The 17,756-nt window shown below is 47.8% G+C and overlaps 1 protein-coding gene across 1 annotated transcript; it reads left to right on the top strand.

Annotated features, from left to right (window-relative positions):
• Positions 1-278: 278 nt before the first annotated feature.
• On the top strand, positions 279-12,172 carry CD93 (CD93 molecule). The gene is made up of 3 exons (XM_006097953.3): positions 279-357; positions 5,674-7,528; positions 7,785-12,172. The coding sequence occupies exons 1-3, from the start codon at positions 279-281 to the stop codon at positions 7,807-7,809; spliced, it is 1,959 nt and encodes a 652-aa protein (XP_006098015.1). The 3' UTR covers positions 7,810-12,172.
• Positions 12,173-17,756: the final 5,584 nt, after the last annotated feature.

Below are 17,756 nucleotides of genomic sequence, written 5' to 3'. Positions count from 1 at the left end.
GGCATGTACCTCGGTTGCGGGCACATCCCCAGTAGGAGGTGTGCAGGAGGCAGCTGATCAATGTTTCTCTCTCATCAATGTTTCTAACTCTCTATCCCTCTCCCTTCCTCTCTCAATAAAATATATTTAAAAACAAACAAACAAACAAACAAACAAACAAAAAACAACAACAACAAACCAGCATTCAGCCAGGCACATTTTCTACAAGTGTTGTGCATGACAAATTCCATTAGGAGACTATTTGGGAGAAGGGGAAAGATCAATAATGCTCTGTGAGGATGCTTACCCAGCCAGGGAGCCAGACAGAGAAGGTGGAGAAGTCTCTGAAAAGAGAAAAGCTCCGAGTCTCCAGCAAATGTAACAGGGGGTTTCTCCTTGTCATTTTTGCCTTTGTCTGTTTCATTACGATCACAGGGACAGGACTCTGGTCTGTGCACCAGCCCCCATAGGAAGTGTTCACAGCTATTGTCTTCTTTAATGTAATCCTCACGGCAGCATCTTGGCACCACGACCCTTATTCTTCCCATTTGACAAATGAGGAAGACAAGATCTCTGCAGGTGAGGAGGTGGGGTCTAATCCCAAAGCCAGCAAGTGGTCAAGGTGAGGCTTCAGTTTCAGTTACCGGAGGCAGAGTCTCGGGAGTTCAAAGCTCCTGGGCCTCCTGGTGTGATGGCTGCTCACGCCTCCTGCCAGGCACTGTTCTGAGAGTGTTCCAGGTACTGATTTATGCGACCCTCACAAAGCCTCATGAGATGTGAAGTTGCTCTGTCCCCCCTGTTCCAGTTGAAGAACCAGTCACAGATGGTTGTGCCACACAACATGAACAGAGTGGTTTGGTAGCTTGTCTAAGATTGCACAGATAGTGAGTGTCAGAGTGGGCTTTGAACCCAGGGTAGATGTGTTCCATCCCTTCAATGAAGAACAGTCTGGAAATTGACAAGCTGCCCCACTGGGAGAAGTGTGTCCTAGTGTGGTTTTGCACACCTGGCATACTTGTACCCCAGGTGGGTTGGTGCAGCAGCTCAGACCTCGGTATAACATAATTACTTTCAGAAATAATCATGTCATAATCAACATTTATAATTTTTAATTTTGTTCTTTAGGGTTTTTTATTTGATTTTTATTGATTTCAGAGAGGAAGGAAGAGAGAGAGAGAGAGAGAGAGAAGGAAACATCGACGATGAGAGAATCATTGATCGGCTGCCTCCTGCATGCCCCACACTGGGGATTGAGCCCACACCCCAGGCATGTGCCTTTTACTGGGAATCAAACCGTGACCTCCTGGTTCATAGGTCAATGCTCAACCACTGAGCCACACTGGACAGGCTTGTTCATCAATTTTAACACAAACTGTTAAAAAGGATGACATTTCAATTTGTAAACATGTTATTCAGGTACAGGCCAACTAATATTTGCACTTAACTAAAGATATCATGCCTCACTATTCCCACTCTTTTCTCTTGTTTTAAACTTTCAACCCAGAAACTCCGAGCGATCACAGAGGATGATGAAATTGAAGGGTCAGGTTTTATTTCTTTGTCTTCACAGTCTCTACTGTCATTGTTCATTGCAAATCAACTGTGTCTGTGCGCGGATATGTGTGGCCCATCCAGCTGAGCGACTCCCACCCAGCAGGAACTTGTTCCGGAAGGCACGTGGGTGGGAAGGCCTGAGGGCTGGGGACCTGCATTGTAAGTGGGAATTCCCCAAACCTCCACGTGGAATACAATGCTTATTAAAGTATATGTAATTAAAAAGGGCTAATCCAATGATGGCAAATCTATGACATGCATGTCAGAGGTGACACGCGAACTCATTTTTTTGGTTGATTTTTCTTTGTTAAATGGCATTTAAATATATAAAATAAATATCAGAAATATACATCTTTGTTTTACTATGGTTGCAAATATCAAAAAATTTCTATATGTGACACAGCACCAGAGTTAAGTTAGGGTTTTTCAAAATGCTGACACGCCAAGCTCAAAGGTTCGCCATCATTGGGTTAATCTGAAGTTTGCATATATATTATTAAAATAACCATGAGCACCACAGTTGTTTAGAATTTAGACCAACAACGAACAAACTTTTTTTTTTTTTCCCTTGGAGGAGAATTTTATCATTGACCTTGTTAGTGGAGCTTGCTGAAAATAAACAGATAATTTAAAAGACCAACTTTTAACGACTGCTTACATTTTCTTCTGACCTTGTGGACGTCATGGTCCCTCCTCAAGGGACAGAGAGAAAGTCAGAGGGAGCCAAGGAGAGAGGGGAGAGCCAGTAAAGCAACTGCACCGTATCTCGAAGCTCAGTGGGTCAGCAAGAGGAACATGGCACCATGCTGTGCAGATAGGTGGTTCACTGCCTTATGCCATCTGGTGAGGGCTTGGCAGTGGACTCCGTTCCCACTACCTCCCCAGTTTGCTTCCTACATAAATCCAGAGGATGAAGGGAACAGGAGCTCACTGTTGCTGGTGCTAGAGCAAGAAAGGCATTCAGGGTCCTGGTCCCATCGCCTTGTGTACAGATCAGGGGACTGGAGCCAAGGCTGAGTTAACCGGGTTACTAGAAATGATGAAGTGGAACCCCCAACTCCCAGGACAGAGCAGTTCCGGCCATTTACACGGCCTTTCTCACAGTAAGTGCTTCACGGCACTTCCTGGCTTAACGGATGAATAACCTGCACACATGTCTTTGCTAGTTCGTTTTCTTCTTTAAGACGTCAACACTCGGCTAAGTGAAGAGTAGTCGATTTACAAGTTCCCATGTGGAAGATGAAGAATTGCCAGCAAAAGAAGAAATCCTGAAAAAGATCTGGTGGCAGGGTAAGCCACTCACTCAGCCCGTGTCCTTATGCACCAACCAACAGCCCGCTGGCAGATCCTGCAGGACCATGATAGTTGATAGTTAACTGAGGGACCAGCTGTGGGCTGCAGACAGGAGTCCAAAGCAGAAGAGAGGTTCCCTGCTGTGAGCCGATGGCAGGCTGCAGCGCAGCTCAAGGCGAACACCATCAGATTGCTTTTAGAGAATGTGAAGAAGTCACTTGCCCATAAACAAACCTTTAGAAATGCAGCTTCTTCCAGGCAGAGATCAGCACCGACACTCACTAAGCCTCAATGTGTGCCCAGCAACGCTGGCCTGAAACGAAGGACACCAGCCTTCCCAGGTCCCCTTGAACCTGGCTACTTCCCCAAGTCTGGGAGCAAATTCAGAATCCTGAGGTGGCAAGTCATGAGGAGAGGGGGTCTGGGAGACTCAGACCCTACAACCAGCCCCTCCGATTGCTCTTCAGCCCAGCCCCATTTCCTCATCTCCCGTGGGCACAGCCTTTCAGAACCCCGGAACGTGGTGGTATAAACAGGAAACCAGGAAGCCCTCCTGTGTGCCCTCCCACCCCACTCCATGCAGCACCAAGAATGGCCTGATCATCTCCTGAATCTGTTGTCCTTCCTCCAGGGGCCTAGCTCAGTCCCAGTCACCCTCCTCTCTGCCTGGGAAATTGGCTGCTGAGGGTCCCTTAGCCCTCGCCACGCCACAGAAGGGGGGACGCTTTCTCATACACATCTCAGCATGCCAACCCCTCTGTGTTTCCCCATGGATTGAAGTAGCTCTACATCTTCATGGTTTGGGCTCACAGGGCTCCACCTTCCCCATCCTTCCTTTTTATTCCTCAGGATATAATCTCACTGCCCTTCCTTTATTCCCTGCAAAGCTCACAGCCCTCCCACAGCAGGGCCTTGGTATGTGCTGGTCCCCTCTATGGACATCATTCTCCCTCTTAGATATTCTGGCTTCATTGCTATTCTTCCCTGGAGGTGCCTGGCCCACCCCTCGCCAGGTCAGGACATCTCTGACACCCTCAACTTCTTCCTGCGGTACCTGTCACAGTTTCAACTGTTCAACTTGTTCAAACCTGCCCACTCAGACTTTAAGGGTCACAAAGGCAAGATTCCCCTCCTAGATTCTCAGTGCTGAGCCCAGCACATAGTAGGGGCTTAATTAACTTTGGGTACATGGGCAGATGCATATAGTGGGCAGATGGATGGATAGTAGATGGAGAGATGATGGATGGATCTCCACAAGCAACAAGGAGCACAGGGAAGATCCTGTAGTTTCTGAGAGAGGGTCCCTGGACTATCTCAAATACCTTATGAAAATAAGTAGGACATAAGGAACACCTCTGAAAGATATCCAGCTGAAATCTGAGATGGGCACCTGATTTATGCTTTGGGGAAGCTGGAAGCCAGTGAGTTCCTAAACCCCATTAAACCCTAAACTCACTCAAATCTTTATATGGAAGACGCTGGTACTTCACCCATAGCCCGTGGCGGGCCCCTGTGATTCTCCACCTGCGTGTTCCCTCTGGTGTGCTGGGTCATCACAGTCAGCTCTGAGCACCAAGGGGCTGCTGCCACCAGTGAGGAGGGGGCTGGAGGAGACCTGTGCCCAGCCCCGCCCCTCAGCTGGGAGACCCTGCCATGTGATCCACATCGTCTCTCAGAATGTCCCAGGGAACTGAGGTCCAGGGGTCCCAGTGTCGCCTGCCCTTTCAGTCACCCTGTGTTGGCTCCTCCTTTTTTTTGTCTCACTGTTCCTCCCAAATAAACTAATTGCCCTGAATCCTTATCTCAGGGTCTGCTTCTGGGGGACCCCAATCAAAGACAGCCCCAATAAGCACAACGGGCCTGTGACACTGGGAAAAACAACAACCCTGGTAGTGTAGGGCCTTTGGTGAGTTGCTGTGCAGGAGGTGGTCAGCCAGGATGCCTGGCTCTTGTTAGGAACCACAGAATTGTGATGAAGGCAACGGGAGCCAGGCCTGGACCCTCCTCTTGGGCCCAGACATCTGACCCTTCCCGGGAACCCTGAGCGGGGCAGGCAGGGTCAAGCCCAGGGCCAGGAGGCCAGAAACATTTCCATTTTTTCTTTGGGTTCACTGCCTCCTCCCCGCAGTGTTTGCGCCGTGACACCCTGAAAACTGTGAAATTTCGCCCAATTTGGTTTGATGTTCTCGAGGCGCTTGGCGCTGTATGAGACACTCAGACATTCCCACGGCCCAGTTCCTATTTAAAAACTGCCTCTCTATTTAAAGTTCATGATGGGGGCAATAAAAGGGAAAAGACTCCCAAAACTGAAGGGAACGTGAGATAGGAAAAGAAAAATCCACTTTGCTTCTAAAAAAGGCTGCAAATGATAACCATCCGTGGTCTCGTGTGTCAAGTCTGAGGATTCTTTCCTCTTTCTGGTTGTTTGCAAACCAGAGTGGAATTTTGTTATGGGTTGCTCAGTGAGATGTTCAAGTTCCTGGCCCCTGCAACTCCCTCCTCGCTCTGTAGCATGCCATTTAAGCTCCTCGTATGGATGGGAGAGAATGGATCCAAAATAAAGCAGCCAGTGTCCCGGGCTGCCTTCCCCCGATGTGGCCACATTTTCCCAGAGCTCAGCCAGGGACCCAGCAAAGCCGCCTGGCTCCTTTTATGAACAACAAAACCATGATGAAGGCAACAGGAGTCAGAAAACTATTCACTGCAGGAAGTCCCAGTATCCGGTGAGAAATAAGAAATACAACAGCACAGGATGCGCCTTGGGTCAGGGGGACGTGCAAAGCCTGCAGCCTTTGTGTTCTTCTCTGTGCCAGAGTGTCAGCGTCTGACCCTCGGCTCCCCTCTGAGCTTGGCTGAGGCGGGCACGGTCACTGTCAGGCTTCAGCCCCCGCCGAGAGCGACACGGAGACCGCGATGGCCACCTCGCCAGCCTGCTGCTGCTGCTGCTGCTGCCGCTGCTGAGCCAGCCCTGGCTGGGGGCTGGCGCTGACACACAGGCAGTGGTGTGCGCGGGCACTGCCTGCTACTCGGCCCACTGGGGCAAGCTTTCTGCCGCCGAGGCCCAGCATCTCTGCAGCAAGGACGGGGGCAACCTGGCCACGGTGAGGACCGAGGAGGAGGCCCGGCACATCCACCGAGCACTGGCCCAGCTCCTACAGCCTGGGGCGCCCTGGACAGGCAAGTTCTGGATAGGACTCCAGCGAGAAAGGGGCAAGTGCTTGGACCCCAGGCTGCCCCTGAAGGGCTTCAGCTGGGTGGGCGGTGGGGAGGACACACTGTATTCCAACTGGTACAAGGAGGCCAGGCACACTTGCATCTCCAAGCGCTGTGTGTCCCTGATGCTGGACCCGTCCGTCTCTTCCCTCTCCAGCCACCTCCCCAAGTGGTCTGAGGGCCCCTGTGGGAGCCCGGGCGCTCCTGTAAACAACATCGAGGGCTTCGTGTGCAAGTTCAGCTTCAAAGGCATGTGCCGGCCCCTGGCCCTGGGGGGCCCAGGCCAGGTGAACTACACCACTCCTTTCCAGGCCACCAGCTCCTCCTTGGAGGCTGTGCCCTTCGCCTCGGTGGCCAACGTGGCCTGTAGGAATGGGGATAAGAGTAAGCAGCATTTCTTCCTGTGCAAGGAGAAGGCCACTGATGTGTTCGACTGGGGCATCTCGGGACCCCTCTGTGCCAGCGCTGAGTACGGATGCAGCTTCAGTAACGGGGGCTGCCAGCAGGAATGCTTGGAGGGGGAGGGTGGCTCCTTCCGCTGCGGCTGCCGCCCGGGGTTCAGGCTGCTGGATGACCTGGTGACCTGTATCTCCCGGGACCCTTGTAGCTCCAGCCCTTGCAGAGGAGTGGCCACATGCGTCCCCGAGTCCCTCTGGAAAAACTACACGTGCCAGTGCCCCGAAGGCTACCAGCTGAACACGACTCAGCAGGACTGTGTAGATGTGGACGAATGCCAGGCCTCCCCCTGTGAACAGGAGTGTGTCAACACCCCTGGGAGCTTCCACTGCCAGTGCTGGGTGGGCTACGAGCCCAGCAGCCCCGGAGGGCAGGCCTGTCAGGATGTGGATGAGTGTATGAGTCCCGAGGGCAGCCTCTGTGAAGGCTACTGCCTCAACACGCAAGGGTCCTTCCGCTGCACCTGCTTGCCAGGTATGGAGCTGGCCCCCGACGGGGTCTCCTGTATCACAGGCACCACATCCCTGGGACCATCTGCTGAGACCCCCCAGGAGCAGAACACAGGAGATAGAGAAAGGAGCCTCAGGCCTTCTACCACAACCTCAAGTCCAACTGGGGGCCCTGAGGGCACTTCCAAGGTGGCATCCACCAGGTGGAGACTCTTCCTTGAATCCAATGCCTCTATCACCCCTACGTCACCCCAGTCTCTGGCCACCACTGGGTCCCCTGGAATCTGGATGGAGTACAGCAGCCATCACCCCACAGCCACCACTGATCACGAGGAGTCTACGGATGGGGATCTCATTGCCCAACAAAAGAATGACAGCCCTGACTGGCAAAAGCTGCTTTTGTTCTATATCCTCGGCACTGTGGCGGCCATCTTACTCCTGCTGGCTCTGGCCCTGGGGCTGCTGGTCTACCGCAAGCGGAGAGCCAAGAGGGAGGAGAAGGAGAAGAAGCCCCAGAGCGCGGCAGACAGCTACTCCTGGGTTCCGGAGAGAGCTGAGAGCAGGGCCATGGAGAACCAGTACAGGTAAAGAGGGCTGAGGTTGCCCAGGGCAGGAGGGGGCAGACACAGGGAGGGGGGGTGGGCAACAATCCCACAAACAGGTAGAGGGCGGGGGCAGGCACAGTCCAAGCTGGACAGTAAGCCCAGTTCTGCTGTGAACCCGAAGGCATGCTGAGCTCCCTTAGGACAGTTGATCTGCTTGCAGCTCCCTCCCCCAGGGTCTAGACACACAGGGCAGGGCCCACCAGCTTCCAACGCTGTCACCTTCTGTTTTCCATAGTCCAACACCTGGGACAGACTGCTGAAGGTGGCCCCAGAGACACTGCCAGTCAGCTGCCACCATCCTCAGAGCTCAGATGGAGGGACCCACATCCTTCTGAAAGACTGGACTGGAATCTTAGCAAACAATTGTCAACTTTCTCCTTAAAAGCCTGGCCACGTGGGACGGTCAGGTGTATCCTAAATGCGTGTGTTATTCCCAGAGTGGAAGCCATGGGTTGCGGTGTCATGGCGGGGAATTTTGTGAATATTAACAATTGTCACTCAGTCTCCGTTTTCAAATACGAATACGATTGATTTCCTTTTTCTGCACTGGTTCTGGATTATGTCAGGTGCTAATGGGCTTCTCTGCCCACTGGAGTCATCGAAGAAGAAAAGGGGTCTGATAATGCTAACTAGTATAATGGGGACTAAGTAAATTATTGTTTAATTATGTAAGAAGTTATTTTTTTTTGTCAAAGGGAACGTATTTAGGACTGAAAACATGTCTTTGCATTTACATTCATGTATTTTCCCATCACAAGTCCTGCCGACCTCGATGTTGTTGAAATCCTCCACAGCGACCAGAAATCCACTTAGTTAGCAAGGAGGTAGGGAGTTTAGAAATCACATGTCTCGTTCTTAAGTTTCTGAGAGTCTTGTCTTTATTTGCTAGAAACTTGAAAAATGTGGATAAAGTTGTATGAAGCGAGTTACAACGGTTTTGAAAATAATCAAAAGTGCTGAAGAGGGAGGCCAGGGTTTGTTCCGCAAACACTTGAATCTAATTTCATCTAAATGTTCTGATGTGAACACAGACTTGACTGCGGAGGCGTTGAACACTCATAGGAAAGACGTCAGGGGCAACCTGTCTCGAAGCCTGCGCATCCCGAGACACCCGCCCTGCCCCGCGTCCCTGCCTTCACCTCAGGCAGCTCTGCATTTCGGTGCTTTGACTGTAGATGGAGGGCACCCTAGGGAGTCGTTCGCTCTGATGGTTTCCAAAGGACACGTGAGGGAGATGCCTTGCTGGCATCATAAAGCTTTTTAGCCCGGTTCACAGTCGACATTAGCACAGTTCAGTCCTGACAACTTGATCCTGATGTGTGGCTGCAGCACACAGAAGGGCCGGGGGCCAGTCACGCACCATGACAGTCCCCATGCTGCTTCAGGAACTTGTATCCTCTTTTTCTCTTTTTCTTAAAGAGGGAGTCTGGGGGAGGGAAAGAAGAGAGAATAACTAAAATCTCTTGCAACTATAAAAACTGCTCAAAGCAACGTTAATTTATATCCTCATGTTCAAAGACTCACCTCGCCAAGATTTCCCCTTGCGATGTGGTCAGTACTGCGAGGTTCTGTCTGTGCAGCCAGAAAGCCGCTGGGATGGTCAAGGCTGTTCCTGCTGCCTGAGGAGCTGTGAGGTCTCCAGCCCCTGGGGGTGGGGGCGGGGGCAGGTCAAGGCTGTGCCCGCTGCCTGAGGAGCCCTGGAAGGCCTCTGGCCCCTGGGGGCTGTCTGCTGCCACCACGCAGACATCCAGAGGGAATGGGCTTCCTTCCAGAGATTCCAAACTCTGCCTCGCAGGAGGAGGGCATCCCATTGTTTCTGGTTTTGCCTTAGAAATGCAACCGTCCCAGAGGTTAACACCTGGCCCTCAGAGTCCAGTACGCATTTTTTTTTTTCCAAATTTGAAATGTAGGTGCTACACTTTATTATTTTTTTAAAGACCATGGGAAACTGCAGGCGGTGTAAAAGGAAACAGGAAGGCTCCGTGGAGCCTAGCAGGCGCTTGGAAGTTCTGCATTTTAGTCAGTTTTCACTTGGAGTAAGTGGTGTCTGACACTCTAGGAGACCAAAGCTGTGCCCCTTCATCACAGGAGCCTGGCAGTCTCTTGTATGGGAACCAACTGGTGATTGAAAGGCTGTTGCTGACCAGTATCTGCACTGACATGAAATAAATGCAAATTCAACAGCTTCCCCCTAGGTTTTTACAGTTTTTCTTTTCGTTTGGGATGAAGGAGACGATCTTACTCTGGGCTTTGCCCAAGTCCTCTGTGATCCTGTGGGCCTTGAACTGGCTGAGGCTACTAACATGCACTCTCATTTCTGTGTTCGGTTCTTCTAGGGCCCCCAAGGGGCTAAAAGGGCTGATAAATAGCAGTTTCTCAGAATCTGCTCTGGCTGAGTTGGCCCCCCAAATGCCAGTGAGGTCTCTTGCTCTCACGCCACTGCCCACTAGCGGCCAAGATCCTCGACCTGCATTGACCTCAGGCAGAGAAACTGATGAAACTACTGGCCTCAAACAGATGCTTTATTCCCCCCTTTAACACTGCTATAATTCCGCCTGAGTACTTGAATCCTTGTACTGGAGAGCTCCGGGCCACGGCAGTGAATACACAAGTGTTTGTGGGCTGTGTGGCCATTGGTGAACTTCCCATTTATTCACAGGGGCCCAGGTGGCTCGGCCATGACACAGCCAGAGAAGTGGATGGGGCTGAGCATGGGGAGAGGTGGCCCTGCCATGTGCACACCCTCCAACCACGTCCCTGGGTGGGGACGGACCAGGTGCTGCTGTTTCTGACCTGCTGAGCAGCAGGACAAGTGAGACGATGGGGAGAGGGAGAAGGGTCTACTTAGCAAAGGCTCAAAGGCGATGGAGACTTTTGTCCAAATAGTATTTCCTATAGTTCAATCATTTTAGGAAACCCTTGGAAAACCTAGATCTGGGACAAACTTACTTCCTCTTACCTTTCACCTTCCAAGGCAGATCATTGAAAAGGGGGAGGACACCTTTAATTATGCACCTCACTAGGCCCATTTTTTTTCTTTTAGGGACAGTCATTGCTTCTTTTTCTTGTTTACTATTTGTAGAGCCTGATGCAAGAGGACATTTCCCCCTCGGGAACCTGAGACGTGGAGGAAATCGAGGGTGGGACAACTATCCAACAAGGCCTAGGGGGTGGTGATAATGGTGAGCAGGACCCACCACTGCTCAGCAGTGCGGCCTCGAGGCACACGCAGCTGTTGAGGGCAGCTTGACCATCGGAGTGGTGACACTGTGATGTTACACATCCACATGGCGTTTTCCCAGCAGCAGTAAGTGGGTGAATTAAGCAGTTTCTGAGTTGAGGGCAGGAGGACTCTGGGGTGCGGTCCCTGTCAGGCTTTGCAAGGCCAACTCGAGCCCTAAGTGTTATTCAGTGGTAGCCTAGCAACCTTGGCAAAGGCTCCTCCTCCCATCTTTTCATGATCAGGCAAACAAGTGGAAGCAAAAGTTAAGCGTGCGATACCTGCTCACGTACATCACGAAGGCGGACCTGAGGAGGGAATGAATCTCTTTTCTCTTAAACGCACATGTGCGCGTCGCTGTTCTCGTTTATGTTCTAAGCATGAGCACCTGTCTGAGCCTGCTGTGCTGGCACCTGGCCTCCTCACGAGAGATCTTTGAAGAATATGCATTTCAGCATTGGTTACTTTTACTCCAACTTTCTTGTCCATAAACATGTGAAAACTAAAAGAAAAGAGATGAGATCTGACAAAAATAGTACAAACTTCAAAATAATGCAGTTTTTAAAGGCAAATATAGGAAAGCCTTTTGTGTTATTTTTCTCCTGGACTTTGCCATTGTCTGGAACAGGAAAACAGGAAAGCAATGCTTTCTAGCAGCTGCAAATCGTGTAATGGCTCCACATATTTCCATCACCTTAAACAATAGGTCCAGTGTGGGAATCTGAGATATGAGCCCCGGGCACATCTGTTTCTGTCAGGCTGCAAAACCACTGCTTAGATCTGTGTGGTTCATGGAATGAACAACAACAAAAAACCCAAAAAGATAATAAACAAAATTCCCCACCTCCTGATTTTGGGAACTAATATTAACTGATGTGCTTTAAAAAAATTGTGCTTTGGTCTGTTCTTAGCGTTAATGCCCATTTATTTTAAGAAGCAACTCTAGAATTTCTTTCTCGAATAGTTTCTTTTATCTGCAAAGTGGCAAGGGTTTCCTCCCCTCCCCACAGCAGATTTTGTCCTCTGCTCCCCTGGGCTGAAGTTCTTTTTGCATATTTGGCTTAAGCTTGAACTAGATTGTATGCTGGGTCTTGTTCTGCTATGGTAGGTGTGATTGTAAATGGCTAGTCACTTCATGAATGTTAAGTGAGAATGTAAGTAGTTTTAAATTCGTGTATTTAAACTGTGTTCCACTAATTCTGGAATCCTGGGCTTTCAATGCGGGGTTTATTTTCATCCCAGGCATGAGTGCTTCGCAGGTTGGGGGGAGGGCACGCTTGAATGGGGCACTGATCCTCAGAACTCTGAGAAACTGAGCGGCATCTTGGGTCAGCTTCAAACGGCAGGTTTGTTGTCTTTTGCACTTTGTATCACACAACTATTCTAATAAAGTCTGAAATATGTTTGTTGTCAACTTGTTTTAATGTATTTCATAATATGCCCAGCTGGTGTGGCTCAATGGTTGAGTGTCAACCTATGAATCAGGAGGTCACAGCTTGATCCCTGGTCAGGGCATATGCCTGATTGTGGGCTTGATCCCCAGTAGGGGGTGTGCAAGAGGCAGCCGATCAATGATTCTCTCTCACCATTGATGTTTCTATCTCTCTTTCCCTCTCCCTTCCTCTCTGAAATCAATAAAAATATTTAATATATATATTTCATAACAACTCAAAATGTGTGGCAGACGTGCATGTACGATCATTAATTGTATCCATTTTCTTTTTCAAGCAGTTGCTAAAAGAACGTAACTTGACTGCCCCATTTCCACGTCTTCACCCACTGGAGGCAGCAATAGCCCAGAGCACTGGGTGGGGCAAGGCAGTGCCCTGCTGCCCACACTGCCTCAGCACTCTGCCCTCAGGGACATGGACATACATGGGCTGCAGTGTGACCAGTGTCCCAGCTGCTGAAACCAGGCGGATTGAATGCTTCCAAATGTTGCCTCTCCTCGGGCCTCCATCGTCACCGTTTGATTCTCCGCATCTTTTTAATTGCCCTGGTGACATCTGGTGCAGGAGTAAACGTCCAATTGGAGTGATGCAAAAATACTGTTCTCTAATGATCACAGGAGCGTTATCATCACACTGCTGGCAAAGCATTTTGGTTTTATTTAACTAAGTAGACAGGCTGACTAGGTTGGCTGTTGTTTGGCTGCATGGAACTCACTGTGAGTGGAAGTTGGGCAGCAGATGGTGGTCAGTTCCCAATCCACCTGCCTTTCAGATTGTGTCCTGGCAGGAACGGGGCTCAGGTGGTTATGCTAATAGTCAGGACACTTGCTATAAACACTCGTCACTCAGGGTTAATTAAAGCTGATCCTTTTAGCAATCTTGTCACTAACAAAATACAGTTAGAAATTATATCTTAATATGAACAAGTATGGCTGGCCCTCAACACACACACACACAAACACACACACACACACACACACATATGCACCACAAACATACTGACATGCCTAATTAATCTGTTGCATGTGGTGAACACTAACATTTTTCAGTTTTTACTTTTTTCTAAATTTTATTTTTAGCCTTCTTATGTCTTTTTATGTTTCTCTCTTATAAACAACAATGCTGAATTTCACTATTTTTCTTTTTCTTTTGAAAAAGCCTTTGTCTTTTTATTGGTTGTTGTTAATCCTCACCGGAGGATATTTTTTCCATTGATTTTTTTTATAGAGAGAGTGGAAGGGAATGAGGGAGAAGGAGAAAAGGAGAGAGAGAGAGAGAGAGAGAGAGAGAGAGAGAGAACATCCATGTGAGAAAGACATATCGATTGGTTGCCTTCCACACGTGCCTTGACCAGGGTCAGGGGTTGAACCTGCAACCCAGGTATGTGCCCTTGATCAGGAATTGAACCTGAGACCCTTTGGTGTGTGGGCTGATGCTCTAATCATTGAACACACTTGGCCAGGGCAAAAAAAAAAGATCATTTTATTTTAATGGGAAAAGTTAGCCTATTTACATTACTAATGAGATTACTAGTAATATGTGGTGGCTAATTTTGTTTATTCTATTTGTATCACGTTCTTGGCATTTCTGTTCTTTCTTGTCTATTATTGGTTTCACTGAGGTTTCTTTGTTCTACTTTTTCCCTCTAATATTCTGAAACTTTATAAGGACTATTTGTATTCTTCAAATGATTATCTTAATTTTTTACCTCACTTTCATAAACCTATGCCTTTCTCTGAATGTCTGATGTTCATCATTAGTGATATCTTTCTCCCTGAAAAAGAAAGACAAAAATTGCCGAACTCTGCTATTTCTTTCCCTCTTCCTCTCACACTACCCAACCCCCGTCACCACCACCTATCTTGATGCATCTAAACTTTATTTGTCAATAGTTGTGCAGTTTCACAGTCAACACCTATTTAGATGCCATGAATTTTATAGGATTCTCATCTTCCCTGATTGCCTTGGAGTTGGTTTTCATAGGAATGGAGCCCAAACTGAGTGTTTTTGTTTGTTTGTTTTTGCCTTTTTCTGAGAAGTCCACGAAAGGATACGTTTTCAGCATCCTTGCATGACTGAAAGCCCTTTCCCCCCACCCAACGATTGCGCGCCTAAACAGCGATGTCTGCGATGTAAACTACTTGCTGCTCCTCGGAGCTCTGCAGATATGGACGGTGTCCTTGCTTTTTCGCAGCCATTGTTAAGGATGAGATGGCTAGTGTCAAAAGACTTGTTTTCTTTCCTAAGTGATTTCTTTTTTCCCCTGTCCCTCCCCTGGATGCTTTTAGTATCTTCTTGTTCTCTTCTGTTCTGAGGTGTGGTTCTTCCTCCTAGCCTGCCTGCATTAGGCGAGCACTTTGCATCGAAGGAGGGTGCTTTATTTGGGTAGTTTCTGAGCACTTGCTGGGGTCCCCTGGATCCCCCGGAGCCCCCTACAGGGCTTGTTAACACCCAGACAGCTGGGTCTCAGCCCAGAATTTTAGAGACAGGTCTGGGATGGATCCCAAGATTTCCCCTTTCTGACGGGTTTCTGGATCAAGCTGCTGCGCGTTAGGGACTCCTCCTGGAGAACTGTTTTATTCAGTTTGGGGTAATTTTCTTCTCTTATTCTTGTGAGTATACCCTCCTCTCCATTCTCTTCACTCTTATTCTGGAAACAATTTTTAAATTGGTCTATATCCCATGTTTCCTGACTTTTTCTTTGACATTTTCCATCTTCCTTTCCTCTCATAGTAGGTTATGAAATGGTATCATCTCCCCAGTGACCCTTGCTTGTCCAATGACCCTTGCTTGCCCTGCTTTTTCCAAAGCTCTGGCCACCGTCTAGCATAGTAGATAATTTCCTTTCAGACATTATCATTTATTATTTATTGTCTATATTTATACATATGTAGACTCTCCCACAGCAGCAGTTTTTGTCTTTTGGTCAAGGCATCTAGACAACGGCTTAGCACTTAGTGATGCTCAATAAACACTCCTTCATTTCTTTGAAGCCATGGCTTGATTTCCTTAGGAAGAAGCTGGGTACTTGAAATAGGGCTTCTTTTTCAGGGATTTTCTACTGTCCTCACATGAAGGCTCAGTGCCTAGATGTCATGTCTTCCTAAGAGACTCTAAGGCACGTGAGGGCAGAGATGTATCTTTACTGTGGACCACACAGTGCTTCACATAGCTGAGTTCAAATATTTTTTAAAACAAAGACCAACTGGGTGTATTATCTCATGCAATATGTTGTTAAAGCAACATAGGGGAGAAATTCATTGAAATTTTACTTCTTACCAGATGTGAAAGTGATATTTATTTATTGAGAAACAGACAGCATTACCATCCCCACTTTACAGATAAGGAAAGTGAGGCATAGAGAAGTCAGAAAACTTGCCCACAGTCACACAGCTCACAGGTGATGAAGTAGGGGTGTGGAATCTTCCAGTCTCACTCTTAATCATGAGGTCTCATTGCCTCCCATTAAATTTGAATGGGAACTAGACCTGCAATTTAAAAAGTATCAACTAGTGACAACCTGGCCTATTAACCTACTTCAAATAGAAAAGGTGGAGTATTAAGCAATTATGGGTATTTTAAAATATCTTACATCCAATCAAATATACTTACACTTGTGAACTCCCCAAACACACACACACACACACACACACACACACACACACACACACGCACACACCTCACACACGAGCTAAACTATTCAAAAGCTCTCTGCTATCCCCAGAGAGATTGAGCAACCTGAGACCCATGATCTGAGGGCAGATCCCACGACTACTTCCTCAGTGACCCCCAGAGTGGCCATCTCCATTCTGTCTTGGTCAAAATGATGTTCATGTGTAGTAGTAGAGGAGGAGGAGGGGGTGAAGTATGCCTAACTTCTCTATGGCTCAGGATAAATCACCTTTTAGTTATGCCCTGCCATCAAAGGCTACTTCTCCACTGGAACTCTCACAGACACTGATGGAAATGGAAATGGTGCAACCTCTTCAAAAACAGTTGGCAAATTTCTTAAAAAGTTAAACATGCACATACGTCCCAGCAATTCCACTCTGAGATATTGATTCAAGGGAAATGAATCTATTATCCATACAAAGTCTTGGCCACAGATATACACAGGAGATTTATTTAGATCCTCAAACTGGAACAACATAGATATTCATTAGCAGGTACATGGATAAAGATTGTGGTTTATCTATACAGTGGGCTACTACTCATTAAAAGAAAGAAAGAAAGAAAGAAAGAAAGAAAGAAAGAAAGAAAGAAAGAAAGAAAGAAAGGGAGAAAGGGAAATAGACTTCTGATAAACACAATCACATGAATGAATTTCAAAAGCATTATGGTGAACAAAATAAGCCAGACATATAAGCCTATACCTGAAGCCAGTCAGAGAAAGATAAATATCACATAATCTCACTTATATGTGGAATCTAATGAATAAAATAAACTGATAAACAAAATGGGTCCAGAGGCATGGATACATGGAACAAACTGACAGAGCTCCGAGGGTAGGGTGATTAGATTAATCACTTATATACATACTTATATACATACTAGAGACCTGGTGCACAGATTTGTGCACTGGTGGGGTCCCTCAGCCTGGCCTGTACCCTCTCGCAATCTGACATCCCCTGAGGGATGTAGCAGTGCGCAAAGCGCAGGCAGCCAGGGAGGAGCCCGAGCCACTCCTGCTCATCCTGGCCCCTCTTGCCCGCCGTGAGCCTGCTTTTGGTTGAGTGGCGCTCCCCCTGTGGGAGTTCACTGACCACCTGGGGGCAGTTCCTGCATTGAGTGTCCCCCGGTGGTCAGTACGCATCATAGCGACCTGTTGACCGGTCATTAGTTTGTTTGGTCATTCAGTCACTTAAGCTTTTATATATATAGATAGATGTGCATAGCCCATGGACACAGATAATAGTGTGGTGAAGGCCTGGGGTAGGGCAGGGGCTAGATGGAAGAGGGCCAAAGTGTGGAAAATGGGGAACATCTGTAAGACTGTCACCAATAAGATATCTATATATATATATCATATAGATATATATATCCATATACATACCCCTTGTATGATTCCATCTCTATGAAATTTGAGAATCAGTAACGGTAATTATTAGTGATAGAAAGTAGAAAGTAGATTGGTGGTTACATGAGAGTGGGAGTGAGAACTGACCACAAAGGACCCTGACATGGATGTAAATATTCTGTGTCTTGATTGGGTGGTGATCACCATCCACATGTGGGTGTTCTCATTTGTCAAAACTCGTCAAGCCATACATGTAAAATGGGTATGTAAATTATAGCTCAATAAAGTTGATATTAAACTTCTGCTTATCAGTGTTGTAAATAAAATAAATATTTACAAGTTGTGGTCTGAATTTTTATAAAACAGTAAGACATAATTGCTTTGGACTTCATTTTTTTTCAGAGGTAATAACAAATGAATGACTCTTGTAGCCTTTCACTATCTGAATTTTCTCTGTTGCTGGATGTCTGTGTAAATCCTCTGCTAAGCTTTAATGATTGGAAACACCGCTTTCCATGA

The sequence above is a fragment of the Myotis lucifugus genome, unplaced genomic scaffold (genome assembly GCF_000147115.1).
Source record: "Myotis lucifugus unplaced genomic scaffold, Myoluc2.0 scaffold_214, whole genome shotgun sequence".
NCBI lineage: Eukaryota > Metazoa > Chordata > Mammalia > Chiroptera > Vespertilionidae > Myotis > Myotis lucifugus.
The sequence above is the reverse complement of the archived record's forward strand: the minus strand, read 5'-3'. Positions and strand labels throughout refer to the sequence as shown.

Excerpts from the sequence above, each read along its gene's own strand:
- CD93 (XM_006097953.3), top strand. The coding sequence starts at position 279 with ATGCTTACCCAGCCAGGGAGCCAGACAGAGAAGGTGGAGAAGTCTCTG. Across the intron at positions 358-5,673 it reads GCTCCGAGTCTCCAGCAAAT|CTTGGCTGAGGCGGGCACGG; the intron begins GTAACAGGGGGT and ends CTCCCCTCTGAG. Across the intron at positions 7,529-7,784 it reads GCCATGGAGAACCAGTACAG|TCCAACACCTGGGACAGACT; the intron begins GTAAAGAGGGCT and ends TGTTTTCCATAG.